At 57.7% G+C, this 24,846-nt stretch overlaps 2 protein-coding genes across 2 annotated transcripts in view; both read left to right on the top strand.

Annotated features, from left to right (window-relative positions):
• On the top strand, positions 1-22,128 carry LOC119707031. The gene is made up of 2 exons (XM_038151397.1): positions 1-304; positions 16,026-22,128. Exon 2 carries the CDS (start codon positions 16,257-16,259, stop codon positions 17,187-17,189), a length of 933 nt encoding a protein of 310 aa, XP_038007325.1. The 5' UTR covers positions 1-304; positions 16,026-16,256; the 3' UTR covers positions 17,190-22,128.
• Positions 6,281-24,846, top strand: part of LOC119707030 (ATP-sensitive inward rectifier potassium channel 12) — a 34,362-nt gene continuing 15,796 nt past the window's right edge. The window contains exon 1 of the mRNA XM_038151394.1: positions 6,281-7,001. The gene's annotated coding sequence lies outside the window, so the exon portion shown is untranslated. The remainder of the gene's footprint in view (positions 7,002-24,846) is intronic.

The raw sequence follows: 24,846 nt of genomic DNA, 5'->3' as shown, positions 1-24,846 counted from the left end.
CTGCTGTCTGTGCCTCCGAGCACCCTCCAGCTGATGTGTGACCTCACCGAGCTCTCGTGTGACCTGGTTTGGCACAGGAGGGGATGTCCCATGGATGGGCAAGTCCCCCAAGGCTGGTGCTGACAGCTAAAGGCAAAATCCCACTCATTTGGGATTTTCTTTGGCCAAAACCACTGTGGGTAAATCCTTTGAAGATGTGAGCCCGGAGAAAGGGAGGAAGTAGTGCCTGCCAGCACAGCCCTCACCACAGTTATCACCTCACTGAGCAGCCTGGAAGATGCTTCAGTGCTGAAGATGCTCACAGGTATCCATCCTCTGCATCCTGCTAATGCCCCAGCCCAGCTGGTTTTACCCCAGCTGTGTCCATCCATGGGCTCTCTCCAGCCTCCCAACTCCAGCTGTCTCCAGAAGGCTGCTCAGGACAAAGAGGAATGTCTCTCTCTCTCTCTCTCTCTCTCTCTCTTGTCTCTGGCAGTGCTGAGAAATTTGGGGGAGACCAAGATGAGAAATTTCTCACGTGGTGGGAGCTGGGCACTGGCAGAGTCTCCTGGCTTGGTGTGATGTCTCCATCACTGAGGAGACTTATGGTCCAGCTCGCTGTGGCTGGGCTGGAAGTGCTGGCCTTGTAGGAAGGGCTTTTGGGCTCTTCCCAGCTCTGCACTCAGCTACCAAGTCCTGGAGGACAAATAGCTTGGGGGCAGAGGTGATTTGTCATTTTGACACCTCCTTCTGGCGTTTTTTTGCCTCTGGGGATGGGCAATTCTTCTCCACACACCAGCGTTTTCCCTGGAGCCTCCTGTGGCCCAGCTGTGAGATGGGTCACCCAGGGGGTCTGATGGGGAAAGCCCCTCCAGGCCCCCCAGACCTCCTCTTGTCCTCTGTCCAGGAGGGAATGGCTGTGTGACATGGCTGAGCTGGCTCCAGCCAGGCCAGAGGTGCTTACATAAGATATTTACTGTGTGCCCCAGGAGTGCCTTGGGAGGAAGCCAGCGTGCTGATTAGGTGACGTCTGCCCGGGCGGGTGGATTTGCCCTCGGAGCATCTGCTGCCTGAGCTGGGGGTCCCGGGGGCACTGCCCTCAGCTCCTTTATGTAAGAGCCAGTTGGGCTCTCTGGCTGCAGCCAAACCTCTGGGTCGTGTGAGGTGCTTGTCTGACCCACAGGGTGTCCAGCCTGGGCTCTGCTGCGAGCAGCTCATCACTGCTGCTTCTTCTTCCTTCCTTCCTGAAATAATCCACCCTTGGGATGAGGGGAAGGGGAGCTGAGCATTGGTTGTGGAGCGAGGAGAGATGAAAGGGCTCCGTGGTTTCTCCTGGGTGCTGTGAGCCCCCAGGGGAGCTGCCCTTTGCTGTCCCTTTTGGAGCATCCCATGGTAAAAAGCCAAAGCTATGCTCATCACAACTGGCCCGGGCCATGGAGCTGGCACTGGGATTGTGCACAAAGTCTAGGAACTCCCATCTGCTGCCCCAAATCCTCCCCCCAAGCACTGCAGGCCACGACAGCAGCAGATAAGCTTCTTTCCTCCTGCTTTTTCATGTTTTTTTCAGTCATGATCCCAAAGTGATGGAGTTTCTGGCCTGGTCTTGAAGAGGTGGCATGCTGAGGGTGCACAGTTTCCCAAACTGGCTCTGTTTTGCTCTTCAGTTGTGGATAAGGAGCAGGCTCACTCCTCTGGCCAGGATGAAATCCGCTGGCCAAGGTCTCCTCAAGTGTTTGTCCGTGGGCTGGACCTCTCTGCGTGCAGCAGGGCAGGGTCAGCACCCTTCAACTCCTAAAAAGTGTATCGTGACCAGCTGGGAAATCCTCTGGGACTGTGCAGGGAGGGACATTTTTTGTGGAGGATGTGGTTGTTTGGACCAGCACTGCTCATGGTGGAGCAAGGCTGAGCCATCCTGAGCTGAGATGTGCGCGCATGGAGAAGAGAAGCAGAGGAAGAGTCAGAGGAGGATGCTGGGGAGTGACATTCCCCCGGGGCCCTGCTGAAACAAGCTCTAATGGGTGAAATTAAGCTGAGTAGAATGGGAAAATTTCCTGAGATATGTTAGAGCCTCCCAAGGGACACGGCGCTATCCCAGCAGCACGGTCCCCAGCGCAAACACAGGGAGGCAAAGCTGGCAGTGGGATCTGTGTCCCCGCTGTGGGGCACTGCTGGGGTTTGCAGTGAGCCTGAGCCCGAGCTGTGGCACCATGCTGGGATGCGACGGGGGATGCTGCCAGTGTCCGTGTTGTGGCTGGGGCTGGGATCCAGCTGGAAGCTGGATGGAGCAGTCCTTCATTAGCAAAATCTGCAGAGTTTCACTGGCTACAAGTGGCATTTCATTTTGTCAACTGGCAGAAATACAAATGTCTTTTTTTTTTTCCCTGTGCTAGCCATTCTGGGGAGAAATGGCTCACCTGCTCCATGGCTTTTCATGGAACAGATTATTGCTCCTGGCTGATGGTTCCTCAGACCCAATCCTGCTTTTGCTGGTCTTTCCTGGGTGAGTGGATACAAAGGTGCTGAGCCAAGAGAGCAAGACCTGCTGGGCATGGTGCAACCAACCTATGGAGAGCTGCTCCACATCCCTGCATGGCGATGGCCAATTCTTGCCCCCATCAGCAGTTTCTGTTCCCCAAGACCTCACTCGTAGTGCCAAAAAAGCACCACAATCAAAAGACCTCAGCTGCTGTGCTCCTCCTGCTGCCAGTTGGGCTCCTTCCCTGCCCTCCATCCCTCCTGGTCTCGCTGAAGCACAGCCAGAACCCAGAGGTGCACAGGGATGTGCATTCCTCTGTTTCCAGAGAAATCCATGGCAGTGCCACAGCTCACTGCTCCTCATGCCCTGGGGTCAACCTCCCTGGGCTCTTTTGGTTGTGCTCCCTCTGTGCCGACGCAGACCTCGAGATGCTCTGGACATGGAGAAAGGTCTGAGCATCCCTCTCTCCATCATCCAACTGCTCCTGGACATCCCAGGCTGAGATCCCCTGGTAGCACAAACACCTTCTCTCCTGCCCTGGGCTACCCCGCTGCTTCCTCCCCTGCCACAACCTCCGTGCGCGCTCCAGGGGCGAGAGCGGTGCCCACAAACCCGTGCCATCCATCCTCCCCTCCGTCTGCCGCATCCCCTGGCCCGCTGTCTTCCCAAATCCCAGCAGGACTTGGCCCTCTGCGTCCCTTTGCCAGCCAGCATCGCGGCCTGGCAGAGCGGGCACCCGTGCCCAGGAGCAGATGGCCGCAGCCGGCCGGACCCCTGCCCACGGCCGGCAGCTCGGGGGGCTGGCTGGGCAGGGCAGAGGGGAGCCAGCTCAGAGGGGGCAGGAGTGCCAGGGCGAGGCGTGGCCGTGGCAAAGCTCACGGCTATTTTTAACCTGGATGGATGAGGGTTTATTTCCTGAGCTGGCACGTGCGGCTCCCGCCCGAGGGATGGGGGGATATGTTTTGGGTCATCAGATGGCAGCCCTGAGCCTGCAAACGGCCTTTTCTAGGAGCAGAAGTGGGAGGGGAGTGGGGTGCTGGGAGAGAGGGGCTGGTATTCCATTGGGGTGCCCTGCAGTGGTGTCGTGGTCTGGTGTGGCTTGAGCTCTGCGTGTTTTGTTGGGTTCTGGGGTGGGTGCTGCATCCATCAGCCTTGGGGCTTTCTCAGCTTGTATTTCCAAGTCCCAGTTATCACACTGTGGCCTACGATGGGGCTCCAAGCCTGTTTCCCCCAGTGCCCCACCTTCCTCCTGCTGCAAAACCCACTGGAGCAAATGGGCGAGATGCCCATGGGAGCACACCCCTGCCCTGCACTATTTGTGAAAACCCTGCACCCTTTGGGGCTCAGCAAACCCAGTTTGCTGGCAATCCAGCTGCTAGGTTTTCGGAAGGGCTGGAGGACGGTGGGCTGTGTCCCCAGGGTGTGCGGTGCCACCCGATCCGAGCGGCCCGGTGCCACCAGGAGGATGGGTGACTTAGCACGTTTCCCCACCGCCGCTCCCCCGCGCCTCCCCCTCGGCCTCTTCCTCTGGGAGCCCTGACACTAATGCAGCGGGAGGGGGGGATTTATGGACGGCAGCCCTCCAATCGGGCCATCCGTCTTGATTAAATTAGCCGGGATGGCTCAGCACTGCCTCGCTCACGGCCCCGCGCAGCCGCGCTGCGGGCGCTCGCCAGGCCTCGACCCCGCCGGGTGCACCCTCCTTTATCCCCTCATCCTCCTTCCCTCTCTTGGACAATTCCTAAAAGAGTGGCTTGGGGCAGGGAGAGGTTGGATCTCGGCCGGAGCTGTTCCCTGGCTGGGAGCCCACGGGACATGGGGGTGCCCAGGGCTGTGGTCCTGCGCCGACACAAGGGGACAACGAGCTTCTCCCCAGCCCTGATGGGAAAACATTTGGGACTTGTCCCCAAAAGCAGAGGAAACCTGGGGCTTACCGGGATGGAAGTCCCAGGCTATTAATTGGCATTTCCTGTAGCAAGCTTGGGAGAGAGGGATGAGCCACCAGCATGGGCAGGTGATGGAACAGCAGCCTGGCCAGTTGGGGCTGCCCAGCTCCACCCAGCCCTCCCAGCCAGCCCGTCTTAGACTGGGGACCCTGAAGCTGCTCCCCTCACCCCAGTGGGTGCCCCTGGCTCATGGCCAGTCTCCCAGCCCAGCTCTGCAGCCAGTCTTTTAATCTATTTTTGAAGGGAGCGTCAGGAACTTTGGTCTGGCACCTCAGGCTGGGCATCGGGGCAGGGAGGTATTTGGGACACTTTCCCTGGGCATGGTGGGGTGACAGGAGAGGAGGAGCAAGCTGGAGTGTGAGGGGCTGCCTGACAGACAGAAAGGAGCAGTGTTTTGGGGGTCAGGATTGTCCCTGGGTGGTCTTGCACAAGAGCACCATGCCCAGTGTGTGGGCTGCTGTCCCCTCTGACCTGCAAATCCCAAATCCCTGCTGTTCATGATTATCCATCAGGGCTGGGGCAAGGCCCTGCAGTGCTTTTCATCCTGGGATTTTTGCGTTGGTTGAAATTCAGTGTTTCTGAGGTTTGTGGAATGGGGTGAGATGGGACAAGCCAAGGTGGGGAGGGGAGTGGAGCATTGCCCTGAGGTGCTCTGGGGTGTTTGGGAGCAGTGAGGGAACAATGCTCCATCTCAGGAGAGGATGGGAGCTGGGCACCAGGAGAGTCACTGCTCCAGCACGCTGTCAAAGGGGAGAAGGAAGCATTGCTGGTCCCAAACTTGTGGTGGGAGCCACGGAAAAGAGAGGGAGATGCTGCCAAAGGGCAGGGGGGGAGGCAGCCTCTTCATGTGCCGTGTTCTGTGGGGCTTTATGTTTTCTCTGTGACCTGCCAGCTCGTGACAGCCACGCTGAGCAGCGCCGAGCATCGCTGGCGAGGCTGGAGGTCTCCTGGCTGTGATTTCTTTTTTTTTTTTTTTTTTGAACAAAGCCTGTGAATCCCCAAAAAAGGAGCAGGCAGCAGCCCTGGGATCTCGCGGGTGACCGAGTGTGGAGGAAGTGTAGCAAAAATTACAGACGGTGGCTGGTTTGCATCTCCCTCTGGCTGGGAGCCAGCCGGGGTTGTGAGCCCACTGCAGCATCCCTGTGCCTCCCGCTCCCCTCCGAGGGGGAAAGGCGCTGCCGGAGCAAGGTTTCACTTTGACCCTCTCTAAAAAGGCCTCGCTGTCATAAGGATAGTGTGACCTGGAGACACCCGAAGCCTCCCAAATGGCTTAAAATAATGCTCACCACCAAAGAAACAAACTTGGACTCCAGTCAACCTTTCAAAAATAAAAATAAAAATAATCCCCGCCTGCAATAAAAAGAAGCGGCTCCAATTCACAGCCCTCCTCTGCCCCCATCTCCCCTCCACACACGCAGCCCCCTGCCCCTTAAACCAGCTCAAAGTGAAGCCTTCAGGGACGCTGTCCCACCATCGATCTTTCGTGGAAGGTGCCCGGGGAGGAGGGCGATGGAGCGCGGGGCCGCTGCCCCCCGAGCGCAGCCGCCGGCGCGGGGGAGCTGAGATGGATCCAGCGGGAAAGGGCTGTTGCTTCCCGGTTCTGTGCCTGCCGGGGCTGCAAGAAGCGAGCGGAAGCCATCAAGGTAGAGGAGAGGAAGCGAGGAAGAAGAAGAAGAAGAAGAAGAAGCAGCAGAAGGGCCGAAGGGCTGGGGCGAAGCAGCCATTAGGAAAGTGCTGATGCAGAGGTTCCCTCGTGTCTACGGGCAGAGTTGGAGTTGCTGTTCGCGGACAAAGGCAGCAGGAGGGAGTGGAGCTTTGTGGAAGCCGGAGCCTGTCTCACTGGGTGTCTGTGTTTCATTCCCTGTCAAAAGCCTGGGAGCTGGGGTGGTGGTGGGGGGGGGGGAAGCAGGGAAGCGGCGAGCTGCAGCGCTCGCTCAGGATCAGATAGCAAGGAAACCAATAGCGGCGAGAAAAAAAAAAAAAAAAAAAAGAAAAAAAAAAAAAAGAAAACCAACCCACATCAACCAACCAACCCACCCACCCTCCACGCTGAGGCTGGAACAGGCAGGTCCCTGCCAACTCCACAGCACGCAGCAAGCAGGGAAGAAGGGAAGAAGTCCACCCTCCCCGGGCAGGAGCGGAGTTGAGCCCGAAGGATATTTGATGACACTTTGGCAACGATGGGTCCCCCAGCATCTTCCAGAGCCCATTTGAGGGTGAAGGCTCCGAAAGCACAGAGGGAGTTTGAAGCTAAATTCACCTGAGTCTGGATCTCTTGGTCGCTGGGATTTATCTATTTTTCTTTTTTTCTCCACGGGGAAACCGAGCCAAGAAAAAAAAGCCAGTTTGTTGTTTTTTTCCCCCTTTTAAATTTTTTTTAATCTCCCTTCTTTTTTTATTTTTTTCCCAATATTTTTTTTCTTTTGGAAGAAGATTTTTTTTCTTCCCCCTGTGGTTGGAATGGAGGGGTTGGGTCTGTGCCTAAGAAGCAGCAGCCGAACGTCGGTCCTGGGAGAAACCCGAGTGGATGTGGGGTCCCCTGCCAGCTAACTCTCCAGGAGCTGCAGCCCCACGGCCGGAGGGGCTGGATGCACTGAGAGGTAAGTGCCGGCTCCGGTGCCTGCCGACGACGGCTCCTCCGCTCCTCCAGCTCCGTCTCAATCCCAAGTCAGAGGCAAAAACAGCAGTCTCATAGTGAGTCAATCACTTCCACCTATTGCAGCCCTAATGGAGAAATAAGACGGGGAAGTTTCGCAGCGGCGGCTCCACGGGGAAAGTTCCCCCTCACCCCTGTGCCCCAAATGCCAGGTTTTGGGGGGGATGTCTTGCCAAGCGGCGTCACCCTGCCAGTGCCACGGGCCCCCTCCCTGCCCAGCCAGCACTGAGGGTGTTGCTGCTGCTTTTTGGGTTCCTCTCCGTGCTCCTGCTCCCCTCTGCTCGCTTCCCCCGGCCAGCTCGCTTCCTCACCCAAAACTTTTGCACAGCGGTTGTTTTGGGCGATGCCCACGCGGGGTTGTGCCCCTCGGTGCCCACACAGGGATGTTCACATGTCAGCGTGACACACACAGAGCTCCTCACTCTCTTATCCCCAACTCCCTGGGCCCTGCCGGCAGGGACACGCTTGGGGTGAGCCCGGGAGCTGCGGGGCTGGGGGGGCTTGGGAGGCAAACTGCAAAGCACAGGGAAAAATCCGAGCGAGCCGAGCACGGCGGCAGCAGCAGCAGCAGCAGCAGCAGCAGCAGCAGCAGCAGCAGCAGCATAATTGCATCACTGTAATAGTATCGGCGCTGAGCACGAGCCAGGCGAGTAAAATTGTCCAGAAAATGAGCTGTACTAAAGTGCCTCCAGTTAGCAGCACCTGCACGCCTTCACTGGGTGCTCGAGGCCGTTTGTATTTTTAGAAGTCTCTCTTAATTATAGAGCAAAGAGTGTGAGAGGGAAAATGGTGTGTATTTAGCAGCATACCCGGACAGTTTTGCAGTGAACATGAGCACAAAATCACCAAATAGGGTTTATTTTCTCCCCACCCTTGCACTTGTGATTTTGAACCACCTGTTTTGCTGTGGTGTCAGCAAACGAGGGCCGGGTTCTTCTCTTTCCTGTTCTTAGAAAGCGTGGCGTGACTTTGCCCGTGAAAAAGATGGGAAGCGGTCCTGCTGCCTTCCCTCTGCACCCCAAAACAACCCCAGTTTCTGAGACCTTCCCATTCCCATCCCAGGGGTGACACTGCTGGGGACAGGGTGCTCACATGTCGGCGCCAGGTCTTCTGCAAGCAGCTAAGAGCTGGGGATGTTTTACAGGTCACTGTGAAAAAAAATCCACAACAAGCCCTGCAACAACTCGTTTTTCTTCTACAAACCTTCTTCCCCTCATCCCCTTCTCCGCCAAACTTTCCAGGGCCTTTTGTTTGGAACAGCAGGTGAAATTCCCTTTGTGTGAGCACAAAGAAATGAAGCTACCAGAAAATAATGAAAACAAGACTAAAAAAAAAAATTAAAGAAAAAGAAAATCCTTGCCTGCTCTTTTCAGGCCTGGAATAACAGCGAGCGTTCCCATCCATGCCAGATAAGCTTAATAAAGCTCTGGCTTTGCTGGAGAAGGCACCGTAAAGGCCACTTTACTTCTTGCCTCTGATCCAAAACACACTTTGAAATCCTGTGTTGCCTCTGCTGCTCTTTACCCAAAGAGTTGCTTTGCCTGTGAAGTCAAAGCAGTTTTTTCTTCAGCGCTGCAATGACCGGGGGGGTTATGACAATTCCCTGGGGGCCAGCTGGGGTGGGATTTTGGTGTCACCCCGACTCTGGTGCTGTGGTGCTCTGTAGTTTTTGGTGGTGCTCACTCACAGTGGGGTTTTCCCCTGTCCCTGCTGGCTGGGGCAGCTTCGCTGGCAGCGCAGCAGAAACGTTCCTGCTGCGGATAAACTTCGGAGGAGCTGCCGGGGGAGCTGCACCTCGAGCTGAAACCTGGCATTCCCACCCAGTTCCTGTCAGCTTTAGGGGCTCTTAGGGTGGCAATGTGCTTGTGAGACACGGGAGCCTCGCCCAACCTCTGTGCAGGGGGCAGGGGGCAGGGTGGGCAGTTTTGGGGGATGCTGTCTCCAGGAGGAGTGGGAGCGCTGTCCCCGTGAGGGGTTGCTGGAGGGACAGTTCTGTCCCGCTCTCCTGTCACCTCTCGGGCGTGTGGCACTTGGAGGGGACACCTTATGTAAGCAGTGATGGCAGCGCCGTGCCCTGGCTGTGCCACCCTGCGCTGCTGCTGCCAGGCCCTGCGTGGCCTCGGCCACGTCCCCGTTCTCAGGGTCCCCTCTGGGTGCAGGAGCTGCTGGATCACTGTGGAAGGAGCATAATCCCCCTGTCAGGACAAGCAGCCCCAAGCTCAGGGGTTTGCCTGTGGGTTTTGCAGAGTTCATGGCTGCACCCCTCCCGGTGCTGGCTCTGGCATCTCCAGCCCTGGGGAGGTGGCACCAGGCTCAAGCCCCTTTCTGGGCTCTTTTGCACCCCTTGGCTGAAGCCCAGCCCCGTTTGGGTTTGGCGGTGCAGGGTAAGGGCTGGCTCACATGGCTGAGGAGGGAGGAATTGTCCTCTGAGTGTGGGGACACTGGTTGGCAAAGGAGCTCTGTCCCTGTCCCAAATCATGAGGCTGTCCCTCCATCCCCCTGTGGGCCCCCGAGTGCCCAGTGCATACCAGCCACCTGCCCTGACCCTGGTGTGCCTGAAATGGAGGAAAGGAGAGGAAAAAATGAGCATTAAGGGTCTGGGGAAGCCCCTGGGCCCCAGGGAGCGGAGCTCGGTGGGTGTCTTGTCACGCCAGCTCCACTCCAGCTTCTGAGTTGGGGTGTAAGGGAGAAAGGTGGGTGTGTGGTGGCAGGGAGGGTCCCAGTGCTGCTCTGCACAGCTCTGGGTGACTGTGAGCTTGTCACCTCACAGGGCTGTGCTCCTCTTTCACCATTCCTGGGTCATTCCTGGCTTACTCCCTAGTTCCAGCTTGGTCCTGCAGTCCCAGCTTGATCCCAGTTCCCAGCTCACTCCCTCGTTCCCAGCTTGCAGTGAGGCAGGACTGCCGGTGGGCGATGGATTTCTTGCAAAGCTCTCTCAGATTCCCCCGTTGGACTTTTGAAGCATCTGGTATCACTACCTCAGCGTCATTATGAATTAATTAACATTAATTTCCTGCTCTGGTATCTCCCATTGCTGGGACCTTTAGCCTGGGCTTTTTTCTCCCCCCGCCGACATCCCCAAACAGAAATGGCCAGATCCAGACCGTGCCTGACAGAAAGCCAGAGAGAAATCACCTAATTGAGGGGCTGTGGGCTCCCCATCCCTGTCCCCACCCCGCACCAAGGCAGGGGGATCCTGATGGTCGGGTGGCCGGGATAAGGCTGATCCCGGGGGAGCCCCGGTGCTGCCAGCCCTGCCTGCCCGCTCGCCGTGCCCCCAGCACGGGGGATGGGTGTTGTGGGGATGGGTGAGCCGGCTGTGCCATCCCTCACCTCCGTTTCCCCTGGTGAGGCCGGGGCTGTCCCGCAGGGGAAGGATCTTCCCTTCAGCTCCGGGAAACCCTGATCCCAGGATTTCCTGATCCTGGCTCCCCAGCTTGTGCTGGAGGCTCCGGGGATGCTCCTCTCTGGGGGGCTGTTCCAGGGACGCTGATCCCGAGGAGGCTGATCGCAGGGATGCTGTCACAGGGATGCTGGGCTCTCCTTAGGGATGCTGATCCAGATTTGTGAGGATGGGGATACAGATGTAGCAGGCTGGGATCAGGGCTGGATCCTTTGCATCCTGCTCCGTGAGTCACCCCGAGGGAGGCACAGCCCGGGAGTCACAGCCTGACCAGCTGGCTCCTTCCCTGAGCCCTCACCCGCACCCGGCTGAGCTCTGGAGATTCCAGAGGGACCCAGTGGGATGTGGGTGCAGCACCCGCTGCCTCCCAGCCCCATCCCACCCCACCCCTTGCCCCATTCCCTGCCCCACAGCAGCCCAACCCTCTTGTCCCCCCGCTGCCACCCCCGTGCCACCACCGTGTGCCCCATGGCAGGGCCGCAGCCACCCAAGGGCCACCCCAGCCCCCCCCTGCAGCTCTCACAGTGGGGGCTCAGCCTGGTGGGGCTTTCCCCCAAACTCCCAAGCCCCGTGGCTGGGGCGGGGTGCGGGTGGCAGCCCCGGGGGGGTGGCTGGGGGACAACCCCGGTGTCCTACATGCCCAGAGCTGGCTCGGGCTTACGTAACGGCCGTGCTGCAGTGTCTGCTCTGCTCAGCGCCAGTGCCACCGGCAGAGCTGCAGCGCGAGCCCATCTCCCTGGATATTTGCTTTTTGGGGACAGCGGGGAGGGAGGGAGGGAGGGGGACACCTGCAGGGTAGCTGAGCTTCAGGGAGCGGCCAGGATCTGGAGGGGGTGGTTGGTAGGGCTGGCTGGGGCATGGGGTTGAGGTGTTTGCTCCCAGCCCCTTCTGGCAGTGACCTTGGGGGTCAGAACTCCCCTCGGGTGGCAGCACCCTGTGGAAGGAGGGGTTGGGGATGGGGACAGCAGAGGGGGCACTGCCCTGGTCCTAAGCCAGAGGTGAGGTTGGAGTCCCAGCTGCACCCCCTGCCACCCACAGTCCTGCCTCTACCCTCTCGGAGAGCACTGTGCAGGTGGGGAAACTGAGGCATGAGGCTGTGGCATCCTGTGGGGAGCAGGTACCAGGGACCCTCTGGATGGGGAGGGGACAGGGAATTAGCAGCTCCTCAGAGCTCCCTGGGTTGGAGATGCCCCAGCTCGGCCCAAGCTCTGTCCCCAGAGCTGGTGTCCCCACTCAGGGCTGGCACAGGGCACAGGGACGAGCTGGCACTCGGAGCAGCCTGACAGGGAGGTGCAGCTCTGGGTGAGTGTGACACGGCATGGGCCACGGGGGGACACCAGGCTGGCTGCAGCACCCGTCGTGTCCCCAGCTTGAGTTCCCAGGAAGCCACAGGGTGCCGGAGCAGGGAGCCGTGGGGAGAGACCTCCCTGCCAGGTTGTGCCAAGGCTGTGGCCTGGGGGGGGACCAGTGTGTCACCAGTGTGTCACCAGTGTGTCACCAGTGTGTCACCGTGCCTGCCCACTGCCAAGTGCTGGGGTGCACCTGGGATCTGACCCAGCCCCGGGGGCTGTGGGTGGGCTCAGGGTGCTGACAGCAGCCAGGGGGCTCAGGGTGGCACCTGCTGGAGGTCCTTCTCCAGCTGGAATGTCATCACAGTCCCACTGTGGCACCGCTCTGCTCCTGCACAGCTCGCTGGAAGCAGAGGAGGGTTTGTGTCCCAGTGGTCCCCCGGTGCTGTGGGACCTGGTGGGACCCTGGCCCATCCTGCTCATGCAGGGCCATCCAGTGCCACCAGCAGCTGCGCTGTGCCTCTGTGGTGCCTCATGGCAATGCCACCACCTGTGAGTGCCACCTGCCCACAGGGTGCCTGGCAGGGCTGTGGGAAATCCCGGTGTGATCCCAGTGTGAAATACACGGTGTCATCCATCAGTGACAGCCAGGGTGCCCCTAGGGACCGAGGCAGTGAGACCACCCTGTTCTCTCCCCCTTTGCCCCTCGTTCCCAGGCTCAGCTGGCATTTCTGCCAGGGCTGGGTGGGATGGAGCCCCAGCACCCCCAGCATTCTGCTGATCCCCTGCCCTCCTGGGCATCCCGAGGAGCCGCGCTGTGCCCGGCACAGGGACCCTGCACCCCAGGCCAGGGGAACCAAGGACACCAGTGAGCTCATCCCTCCTGCCTGGGCTGGGAAAATCATTGCATTGTGCTCCCTGCAAGAGGCTCAAAGGCCTTTGGTTCCCTTTTAGGACACGGCTGGAAAGGAGCCACCAAAAGAAATGCCAGGAAAAAGAAGCCTTCAGCAGTGGCTGCTTTCTTCTTGGGATCTGAATGTGGATCCCTCACCTTAGGGAGCCCTTTGGGGAACCCCCAGTGCTTGGGCTGTAGGGATAAAACTCACCCCAACACAGGCCCTTGATTTCTGCCAAATTCCAACCTGTTGGATGATTCAAATGTTCGGGAAAAGCCTCTGGATGGTGCTGCCCTTTGTCTCTGCAGCAGCACAGGGGGGCCCTGGCACAATCCCCTGGAGGGCCGGGGCACCTGGCATGGTGTGACCCTGCTCCCCAGCCAGGGGGGACGTGGCAGTGAGGCTCTCAGCTGGGCTGAGAACAGCCTCCAACTCGTTACACACACGGGCCAGCTAATCTCCATCTGACAGCGAGTCATCCTTCCCACCGTGCTGAGGGCTGCAGTGACAGGCTGGTTAAAGGGGCTGATGAATTAAGTGCATCTTATAAATACATCAGATATTAAAATTCCCGTGTAATTACAGTGCAATGGATTGTGTGTGGTGCTGAAGGGGAAGCAATTCAGCAGAGCAAAGGAATTGCAGTGAGAGAGGAGAGGCAGTGAAGCATCATTGCACCCAGCTCTGCTCTCATGGGGGTCGAGCAGGGCCTGCTTTGGAGCTGCAGTGGGAGGCCGAGAGGCCCCAGAGCTCTGCTGGCATCCAGGGCTTGTCTGGGACACTGCAGGGACTGGGGACATTGAGCTGGACCTGCAGAGTTTCATGGAGGGGAGTGAGAGAGGGCTGTGCTCTGCTTCATCCCTTGCTCTCCCAGGGAGGAAGGCACCCTGCTCCCAGTCTGCCTCTGGCCGCTCAGATCCACAAGCTTTGACCATTGCTCACTCCAGCATCCCCCTGCTCCCTGTGCTCCCATGTGTGACCAGCAGTCAGTGCTTGAGCAGATCTAAGACAAGAGAACTTCCTTTCCTTTCCTTTCCTTTCCTTTCCTTTCCTTTCCTTTCCTTTCCTTTCCTTTCCTTTCCTTTCCTTTCCTTTCCTTTCCTTTCCTTTCCTTTCCTTTCCTTTCCTTTCCTTTCCTTTCCTTTCCTTTCCTTTCCTTTCCTTTCCTTTCCTTTCCTTTCCTTTCCTTTCCTTTCCTTTCCTTTCCTTTCCTTTCCTTTCCTTTCCTTTCCTCTTTGCTATCTTCTTTCCTTTCTTTTTTTTTTTTTTTCTGTCTCCCCCTCTCTTTTCCCCTTCTGGTTTTTTTTTTTTCTGCTTTTTTTTCCCCCATGCTTTTCCTGCTCTCTCCTTTCCCCCTTTCCTGCTCCACGTTCCCAGCCCCGGGGCAGCTGCAGGTGTGTGAGCTGCGGGCAGAGGCTGCTCCGGGTGGTCAAACAGGGGCCACCCATCATTCACATCCCCACATTCCGCCACTGGTGGCACAGGGGGAGTTCTTTGGTGCCTTCAGCCCCCCTGCCCCGGGGAGGGGGTGTCACCTGCCTTGTGGTCAGAGCGTCCCCAGCCCGATCTGGCTGCGGAGCTGCCGGAGCAAAGGCTTTGCCCTAATGAGCCGGTGCTGGTTTGCTCGCTAATGATGTGGAGCGGCGCCATCGCCAGACAATTAAGGAGTGTTGTCCCAGGCTCTAATGAGGGAACAGAGCGGGTGTGGGGTGCTGTGGGATGCTGTAGGATGCTGTGGGGTGCATTGGAGTGCTGTGGGATGCAGTTGGATGCTGTGGAATGCTGTAGGATGCTGTGGGCTGCTGTGGGGTGCTGTGGGATGCTGTGGGGTGTTGTAGGATGCTGTGAGGTGCTGTGGGACACTGTAGGATGCTGTGGGATGCTGTAGGATGCTGTGGGGTGCTGTGAGGTGCTGTGGGATGCTGTGGGATGCTGTGAGGTGCTGTGGGGTGTTGTAGGATGCTGTGGGGTGCTGTGGGGTGCTGTGGGGTGCTGTGGGACACTGTGGGATGCTGTGGGGTGCTGTAGGATGCTGTGAGGTGCTGTGGGATGCTGTGAGGTGCTGTAGGATGCTGTGGGACACTGTGGGATGCTGTGGGGTGTTGTAGGATGCTGTGAGGTGCTGTGGGACACTGTAGGATGCTGTGGGATGCTGTGAGGTGCTGTAGGATGCTGTGGGATGCTGTGGGGTGCTGTGGGGTGCCACATGTGCGGGTACAAAGTGGGGCTGTGCTGAGGCACCCACCTGGGAGCACCAGTGACCCCCCCCACTGACAGCGCTGCCTCATCCTCTTCTTCCTCCTCCTCCTCTTCTTCCTCCTCCTCTTCCCCCACCCCAGAAGGGCCAAGAGTCACAGAGGACATTGTCCCCATCGTGTCCCCACACTTGGTGAGGACACGGGGCCGTGTGATGCCCGCCTCCACTGGTGCAATGGTGTTTGTTCACTAATTAGCACAATCTGGCAACCCACACCGTTCTCCCAGTCATTAATTATTATTAATTATTTGTTATGCAAATAGGGCTGAGGAGCACAGCGCTGAAGGCAGCACAAACACAAACAGTCCCGGGCCTGGGTGTTTATGTAATGGTGGGCAAGGTGGGAGGGCCCGGAGCCACCCAGGCTCTGTGTGCTGGCCCTGCCGAGGGTCCCCTGCGAGCTGGGGACATGCTGGTGGCATCAATGGCAATCGGTGCTGCAGGGCTGGTGCTGGAGGGGACTGCAGGAGTGCTGCATGTGGGCTGTTACAGGGAAAATGCTGCTTTTCAGGGTCCTGGGGGAGGAAGGTGATGACCCAAGGGTGGAGGGGAGTGTGGTGGTGGTGGGTGGCTGAGGAAGGTGCTGCTGGCAGAGGTGGGAAAGGCAATCTCTGTGTTTTGTGGGTGCTGAGGATGTCCTGTCCCACTCTTTTTCGCTGTGGTCCGTCCCTGGGAATGGTGTCTGGGGAGAAGTTGGGATGTTTCACCAAAGCTGGTTCAAAAAGTGGCAGTTTCCTGTCTCCACCCCCCAGCTGGATGGTGGATGGGGCTGGGACCCCCCTGTGCATCCCTCCCAGTCCACTGCCTGGTGCTGATGGGGCATTATTTTGGTGCTCCCCACCTTCCCCTTCCCCTCCATCTGGGGCTCTCTGCTCTGTCCATGGCTCCCTTCCCTTTGCATCTTCTGATTCACCATCCACCCCAAATGCAGCCACCCCTCACGTCCCTGTGCCACAGAGCAATAGCACCAGTGGCACCGTGCCACAGGGACACAGGCTGGCAGCAGCAGGGCCCTACCCACGCCCTGCTTGAGCAATGGGGAAGGGAACTGAGAAAAAATGGAAATTAAAGAGAGGAAAGGATTAATAAGGATCCTGCCTCAACCACAATGGCTTTGTTTCAGGAGAGCTGATACCACACGCTGGCTAACGCTGCTCCTCAGAGGGTTTTGGGAAGCAGAGAGGTTTTGGCCATGCCCAGGTACAGATCTGGAGTGCTGTGAGTGTGGTCTTGGTCCCTGCCCAGCCACTGATATTCCCTGGTGTCCTGCTGCTGTCCCCAGCCAAGTGCTGCACCATGAGGCCACCATTGGCATAAAGCAGAGCCCTGGCAGAGGGGAGATTTGGGGCAAGAAATGTGTTCTGACAAGAAAGTGCCCGTCCTTCTGGGTGCTGCTGTGGAGCCATGCCCTGGGACATGGGACAGCCTGGAATCTGGGGGGCAGCTGGCTCCTGCTGCACAGGGCATCACCCCACAGTCTGTGTACAGCCACCCTGCCTGCCCTGAGCACAGAACCACCTGTGTGTTTCTAACAGCTCTCTCTTCCAAGCACCAAACTCCGTGTGGACCACCTGTACATCCGTGTATGTCCCTGTGTGTCCCTCCCCAGCCCGGGTGTTATTTGCTTTTTGCACTTCCTAGATCCCTCAGTCACTGCCCCATAAGGCTGCTTCCTGTATTTCCTCCATCCCGGGGTATTTGCCCTTTAGAGGAACCTTTCTTCAGAGGTATTCCCAGCAGGGATGGGAGAGGAGCAGCACTTTGCAAAGCTGTGCTCAGAGCTGCAGCGATGTCCCGACAAAGCTCTCCCATTATTCCTGTGCCTGCTGTCCACGGGGAGCTCAGCCTCTTTTCTTCCTTCTCCGCTGCAGAAATCAGCTCTGGCTGCTGCCAGGGTTATCTCCATCCTCCAGCTTGCAGCACGCTCTGCTGCTCCCCCGTCCCTCCGAGGGCTGGGGCTCGACCCCGGCCGGGCAGCACAGGCTCCTGCAGCGGAGCACCAGGGCTTTATTCTCCCATCGCCAATAATAAGCTCGGAGATAAAATCAGGAAAAAAATAAACTGGGGACTTGTGGAAGTTCCCCGCCTGCCGCCTGGTCACTCGTGCGTGCTGTGCTCTCTGCCCCACGCCGATGCCAAGCCTGAGCCGGGGGCTGCAGGGAGGGCTGGAGCCAGATGCCTGTTTCTAATAAAGCTCGGCCCCCGCCGTGAGCCGCGCTCGGCCTCGCCCGCTCCAGATGATAACGGCGGGGAAGCCGCCGCCGCACGGACCGCGTGGTACCCGTGAAAAGCGGCTGAAGGTGAAAGCATCTTGCATCCGTGCTGCCCGTGATTCGCGGCATGAGGAAGCTCTGAGGAGCACCTCGCCCCGGCCCTGTCCCCCGCGGGGGGCTCGGGGCGCTGCGGGGTCCGAGGCGCGGAGCGCAGCAGGAAGGAAGCGCTCGGCGAGGACACAGGCAGCACTGCGTGCACGTCCTTACATGTGCGCTATTTTCAGCTTGACGGGGAGCAGGCCAAGTTCTCCAACAGATTGAGTTGGGAGCTGAAATCCTCCTCTCCTCCTCCCCGCTGCCCAGCACCCACTGCCTGCAGGCGCGGCGAGTCCGAGTGAGCCGCGGGCACCTCGCTCTGCTCCGCGCCGCCCGTGTTCCCGTCCGGAGTGAGCGCACCCCGCTCCCTCTGTCAGCGCTGCCGCTGCCCCACCTCGGAGCAAGGCCGCAGGATCTGACCCTGCTCAGGGACCAGCGGCTGCAGCTTCTCCCTTCCCCACTTTGGGCTGCTCCAGACACCGCCGCCAGCATCCTCCCAAACCCAGCCCCATCATGGATCTTCAGCCTCACCTGCCTTTGGCTTCACTCACGCACATTCCCATCTACTCTGTCCTGGCTTTTTTCCCGAATGGAAGATATCCCTCCTCCCCTCCTTCCTCCCCTTCCCAAATTCCCCCTTCCTCACCCCCATCACTGTGACCCCTCCAGAAGTGCAGCCAGGTCCTCGCCCTGTTTGAAATGCAGGAAAGAAGCCCATGTGCAACTTACTGTCTCGGCACCCTGTAATCATTTTGTCAGCCAAAAAGCACTTTTGTCAAACCCCCACAGGCACACTGGGAGGGGATGGACTGGGGAGAAGCATTTGACACCACTCCCTGCTTTTTTCCCCCCTTTTCCCATCCGGGGTTTTGCTTTACGCGCAGGGACGTAAACTCGCTTTAGGACAAGCATTGGGTTTTTCTCTCCTCTCTCTCTCCATGTGTTTCAACAACTGTCCAGAGAGAGTGAAAGGAATAAGGGAAATGTTGCAGGAGAGCAGCAAGGCTGGAGAAAATGTATTGCCAGAGGCTGGGTCTGCTCAACAAAGTGCAATTACGCAATGGGAGGAGAAAGCTGTTAGGGCCGGAGAGGGGTTTCCATCCAGGACTAATGGAGCCCCAGGCTTGGTCACCTGGGATGGCCCCAAAATGTTCAGGTGCTGGGGGGCATTAAATGGCTCCTTCTGTCCAGCACATGAGCTGCTCTGAGGGGTTTTACCGTGGGAGGTCAATGGCATTGGTTTGCTCCATCCTCAAAGCAGCAAACTCAGTGACAGCGGCCGCCTGGCCCAATCCTGGGGGCCCAAACCTTTCTCCAGGGCCAAGCCCCTAAAGGAGACAGGGTTGTCCTCAGTGTCATCTCTCCCCCTGCAGCTTCAGGAGTGGTGTCCCTTCATCTTCTCTGGTGAGTGTCTGGGGTCACAGCAGCAGCTGACAACAGCCCTTTGCTCCAGGAAAAGGGTGGAGGCACTTGGAGTCAGCATTTCATACGGCCTTGAGGACAGATGGGCTTCCCAGGGACAGGCAGACAGTGTGGGGGGGACAGGCTCTACTCCAAGTGTGGGGACCTCTGATTTGGGTTCTGCAGCCTGGGAATGTGGCTCTCCTTTTCTTCCCTGCTTTTCTTTCGGCTGGCACTTGCCCGAGCACAGGGGTGAGCTGCCTTTGCCAGCCTGTGTCACATGAGCACCACGGGGAGTTTGCACAGAGCTGATCCCCTCTCCCTAACCTTTCCACTAATGAGGAAGCAAATTCCTGGGATGGCTGCAGCGCTGGAAGGTCAGAGCCATCACAGCCTGGCAGCCCCATGGCTCTGCCCATGGTCCCATCCTCCTTTCCCACATCCTTAGTGGTTTGGGCTGTAAAGAGGAGCTGGGAAGGGGATGCTCCAAGGAAATCTCATGTCCAGGATGGCATCACTGACTGGAAAAATGAGGCACCACAAAGCAAAGTAGAGCCCTGCCTAACGAACAGGCGGTCATTAACTCTGCGTTGAAGTGTTTGCAGGTCTCCAACACAGAAAAAAAAATCCCCAGTACCCACTTGCAAATGCTGCTCATCTAATTAGGGTACCAGGAAAGGCTCATCCATCCTTATGTGTCCAGCGTGTCCTCAAACACGCACGTGAAATCGGGGCCATCAAACACTCGGAGCCGGCGTCGCAGCGAGACGCTCCCGTCCGGAGACAGGTCTTTAAATCATCCCCGAGCTCTGGGAAAACTGCAGACAGCTCCAGAGCGGAAAATGAAAAGGCAAAACGTTGCTCCTGGAACTCTTGCCCTGAATTATTTGCTCAGCTTTAATGATAAGTTACACACAAGCCAAACTGAAGCTGCTCAGATGGTTTTGTGGGGAAAACCAGCCAGGTGGATGCTGCGGAGCAGTGCCTGGGCCCTTGGTCCTCCAGCACCTTTGGGAACTGATGTGCTCTGGGAAGACAGGCTGGGAAGAGAGGGGGAAAAATCCCTCTTTGATGGGATTTTGTGCAGTATGCAGGTGTGGGAGCTGGGATTGAAGCTTTGCATTGATTGTCCTGGAGCTGGAGGGGACAGCGGTGGTGGGGATGATGTTGTTCTGTTTCCTCTTCGCTGGCCCTGTTGCTCCCATGGGTAAATAACTGGCAGGTACCAGCAGGGAAAACTCTGGGCTGTTTCCCTGCCTTATTCTAGGTTAGTTTGACTAAATCTGGCTCTTTTAGGATGAATCACTGTAGCACTGCTGGTTGTGACCTGCTGGCCACTGTGCTTGCTGAGCTTCTGCAATTTCTCTTTTATTGGTGAAAATGAGAAGTTGCTTTCTCTGCCCTTTTCTCTGGGATCACAGATTGCAAATAATGATTGCCTTAAACACAGGCTATTTCCCAGCTTGCTGGGGATGGGATTGCTGGGTGTTCAGTGCTGGTGGCACCAGGAGCCAGGCCAGCTCTGTGTTAACGTGGTCCAACAGGCATCTTAATTTAACTCTCTGTAATTTAACTCTCCTTTATTTAACTCTCCCCTTTCTCCACTTCATCTTTTCTAATGGAGCAGAGTGGATGAGGTCTTGCCACGAGCCATGTGCTGCATCCTGCACGCTGGGCTCTGGGTTGGTTTCCACGTGTTTCTCATGGAAAGGCGATGTCTGGGCTGGATCCTGCTCCGTTGAGCTGCAACAGATCCCATTTTCTCTTGTGCCTGATTCTATGGGATCACATGGAGCACAGGGAGCTGTTCACACTGAGTGCCTGTAGCTGAACTCATCTCCCTGGATTTATTGGTTCCTGCTTGCTGCTTTTCCTCCCGTTTCCTTTCCATGGGATTATTTATAGCCAGGCCAGCTCTGCTCCCACCCTCCTCTCCCTCTGATGTCCCCAGGTGTTGCCTTGGGGAGGCAGGTAGCTTGTTCCCAGAGAAAGATGCTGTCAAGGCTTAGCCCAAGGGCACAGGTCTAAAACTTCCTGCAGGAACAGTTTGCTGCAGGAATTGTGCTGAACCAGCCAAACTGGGTGGTTTCGGGGGATCAACCAGGACTGCGCTGAGATGATCTCACCCGCTTGCTTCCAGCCTGATCCCATTGCTTGTGTAACTCATGTTTTGTAAGGAAAATCTAACCTGATGATCCTTCCCCCCATGGACTAAGCCAGGATCTGATTTTGGTGTTTCTGGCAGTAGCAAAATATAAATTTTTCCCCTGGGCTTCTTCTCTTTGTGACTCCCGTAAGAGCCCTGAGGATTCTGCTGATGCCAGGTCTTGTCCCTGAGACAGCAGCAGGTCTGGCACGTGATTAAAGGTGTGGATGAGACACTTGGGGACATGGATTAGCGGTGGTCATAGCAGTTCTGGGTTAACTGGGTGATCTTAGAGACCTTTTCCACCCCAGATGATTCCGTGTGGTGCAGAAAGGCAGGGAGGTCTCCAGGAATCCAGAGTGGCTCCACATTCGCCTGTCACGACTCAGCAACCTTTCCTCCAAATGGAAAATGTGCTTTTGGGGTAAAAAACCCCTACAAAACACATGGAAAAAAAGAAAGAATCAGTAGCTGTGATGCCATCTGTGTCTGCAGTGTGGCACAGCAGGGACAAGCTGTGCCCAGACTGCTGAGCACCTATGCCAGGGAGCTGAAAGAGGTGGCACGAGCCTTCCTCCTCATTTTCCCCCCCTGGGAGAGGAATGTCCTGTTTCTCTTGGGAACAACATATCTCCTTGGCATCTCTCTCTTTAGAAGCTTTGATTTCTTTTCCAACTGCAGCTCTCTAGCCTCAACAGCGTGTCTTGGATATTTTTTCTCCCACTGGTCCCCCTCCTGATGATCCCAGGGGGAAGGCTGGTTGGGAACCTCTCCAGCAGCCCAGGCAAGAGGCAGTGGAGGGCTGGGGGCAGCAAGCTGCCGGTTCATTTGTTTTCCTCGATGGGGTTTCAAAAAAAAGTGATGGGCTGATGAGTTTGGAGTCTCAGGGGGGCAATTTCCCTGGCAGCATCCAAGTTGTGTCACCTCTCTGCTTGGCTCTGTGACGACAGTGTTGATTTGAATTCTTCCAACTTAAGACTGATTTAAATGATGGTGAAGTTGGGGGGTGGCGTGTGGGAGTAGAGCACTGAGCGCTATTCTTTTTCGGTTGTCATATGCCTCCATAAAGACTTCTTCTGCCTTGGGGATTTGCATAGATCCGTGGTCCAGATTGTGCTGCAAAACCCACCGGTGGTCCTCAAAGCTATGGCAATGCTTCTGTGCTGGCTCCCGAGGCAGATGAAGCTGGGAAGTTTAGGTGTGTTTGCAAGTCTTATGCCATGATTGTTCCTTTTTGGGTTTGGGGGATGCAGATGGGGCTTGGAGGGCAGCTGGGAGACCCCACTCCCCTCCTGACTGACAGCATTCCCCCTTCTCTGCAGCCCCACGCCCTGGAATGTCTGGGTGCATCTATTCTATTCTATTCTATTCTATTCTATTCTATTCTATTCTATTCTATTCTATTCCATTCCATTCCATTCCATTCCATTATATTCTAATTTCTATTCCATTCTATTCTCCTCAGCATGTTCTGCTTCGCTGAGCTCTCCCAGCCTCACACTCCAAACCACTCTAACTTGATGGCAAGATGGTGAGGTCAGGGAAAAAAAACAACATTCTCAATGTTTTTGTGAAAAATAGGTGTTTGGGTAATGACCTCATGGGGAGGGAGGCTGCAGAGTGAGCCAGTCTCCTACCAGTGAAACCGCAGGAGGCGAACGAGTGGGATTGTGCAAATGTCCCAGCCACAGGGAAAGCTTAATTCGGTGCTTGTAATAGCTGAGGACACGCACATCTGTAGGGAAGCAGGCTCCCTTCCTCGCGCTGCTCCCAGAAGGGCTTGTTTGTTTAATTTTATCTCGCCGAGAAAATTATAAAAGGAAAAAAAAAAAAAATACAACCACCACCACTCTGTGGTTTTACTCAGCTGCAGCACAAAACCACCCCAGCGGAGCCTGGAGAGCGCCGGGAGCGAAGCCCTCGCCTGAGCCCAGGTATTTCCGTGGGGAAGAGGGGCAGCGAGGGGCCGTGCGACGGCGGCAGCCCCCGCGCTCTGCCAGGACCCCGCTGCCTGCTGGCACAGGGCCAGGCAGGATGGAGCCGGCCGTAGGAATCATCAGAGCTGGAGAAATCCGGACATCGCACTCGCTAATCTGCCCTCCCACCTGCACCCCGTGCTGATAAACCCCCCCGCCCAGGGCAGCAGTACCCTGGAAGGAGGGAGATATTTGCCCTTTGCAAGGCTGGAGGAGGATGGGGGTCTCTGGGGCCCCCAGCACAGCAGCCTGGCTTGCCCAGGTGCCACCAACGCACCTTCTGGCCGAGCAGAGCGGGCAAGGTTGGATTTTGGGGCAGAAAGTTGAGATCTTTGTGGTGGTTGGTGCTGTGCAAGCTGCCATGTAAGCCCCGCCACAGAGATGGCTGGTGCGGCTGGATAACGTGGGAGCGCCCGTGCTCTGGTTTCAGCTCATTTTCCTCGCTGTCATTAGTTTAAATTTCCGAGGGAGCCTGGGCTTGGCATCAGGCGCTGACATCCTTTAATTTAACAAATGTAAAAACGGGACCATTTCCAAGTGGAGTGATTAGAAACGTCCCGCTCCGTCCCGCAGCCGCGGTGCCGAGCGCTGGCCGGGCCGCTGTCACCGCCACCCCGCTGTCACCGCCACCCCGCTCCCCCCGCCGCCGGGGCTGCGGCTGAGACCTCCCACACTCGTCACACGGGTGTGACATCCCATCCTCACCATCCCTGCCCCTGCTCAGCGCTGCCATCCCATCCTCACCATCCCTGCCCCTGCTCAGCGCTGCCATGCCATCCTCACCATCCCATCCTCACCATCCCTGCCCCTGCTCAGCGCCGCCGGGAGCTGCCGGTGGGCCCGGCTGGCGAGGAGCAGCAGCGGGGCTGGATGCAGGAGTGCAGCTCGCCCCGGGGAAGGGATGGAGCCGTGCCCCCCGTGCCACCCCCACAGCAGCCACTGAGATCCCGTCACCCCTTCGCCCTGGCAAGGGCCTTCTCCGCCTCCGGGTTTGCGTAGGAGGGCGCGTGTCCCCCCTAAGCTGCTTAATGAGGGTTAAGAAGCTAACGGGCTTATTTCCAACAATGGTTTCCACAGCTCTGCAGGTGTCCCTGGAAGCGGAGCGGCCCTGCTCCCACCCGGGAGCATCCTGCTGGGGGTGTGTGTGTTCCCACCAGCCAGCCTGTGCTGCCATGAGCTTGTCAGTGCTCAGCCAGATGCCTGAGTCAAATCAGTGTCTGTTTTCAGGGTGTTTTAACAGCCTGTGACAAAGATCCAGGCTGTGGTTTGGGTAGGGAAGGGGAGGAGGGGGGTGGCATCCCTATGGATACATCCCCCACCGCCCTGGTCCCTCTCGCTCTGCCTCCGGAGCATCTCTGCAGCATCCCTGGGCGGTCGCCTGGAGACGGCCGCCGCGGGTTGCCACAGCGACGGAGCCTTGCTCAGCATCCCTCCAACTCCGCAGCCTCGGCCGAAGTTGGGCGAGAGGAAAATATCCCAGGGAAGGGACTCTGTCCTCCCCTGGGGTAGCAAGCGCAAGGCTGGGGAAACTGAGGCACAGCTGGAGGAGTTGGAGGCAGCTGTGAGGCGATGGAGAAGGGTTTGGAAGTTGCCTATGAGGTGTGATGGGGTGAAGAGTGGTGGAAATGGGGCTGGTGGAGGGCAGGGGGTGCTGGCAGTCTCTGGGGTGGGGGTCAGCGCTTTGGGGGGCAGGTGCTGGTGCAGCACCTCCACACGAGTCCTCCCTGCAGCAGCCATCGATCGTCACCATGGCAATGCCAGCTGAGCTCAGGTTGTCATCTACTGTGACATCCAGCACGTGCTGGGGTGGGCTGCAGGGGTGGGCACACCCTGGGGGGCTCAGCCACCCAGACCCCAGACAAAAACCTGGGGTCCCCTACACAGGATGGGGACACTGGCCACAAAACCATCAGGGTCCCTCAGGGATGGGGTTCCGCAGGGTGACCCGGTGGCACAGGCTGGTGCCCGGCCCTGGGGACTCTCTGCAGTGAGGGAGAGGAGGGTGAGACCCTTTGGGGTGACTGTGTTGCCCCCACCAGCCCCAGCACAGAGGGCTGCCCCCCAAACCAAGCCTATAATTAAAGACGATGTCAGTGGAGGGCGAGGAGGGGT

Source organism: Motacilla alba, chromosome 14 (assembly GCF_015832195.1).
Source record: "Motacilla alba alba isolate MOTALB_02 chromosome 14, Motacilla_alba_V1.0_pri, whole genome shotgun sequence".
NCBI classification, from domain to species: Eukaryota; Metazoa; Chordata; class Aves; order Passeriformes; family Motacillidae; genus Motacilla; species Motacilla alba.
This window is presented reverse-complemented; position numbering and strand designations above follow the sequence as displayed.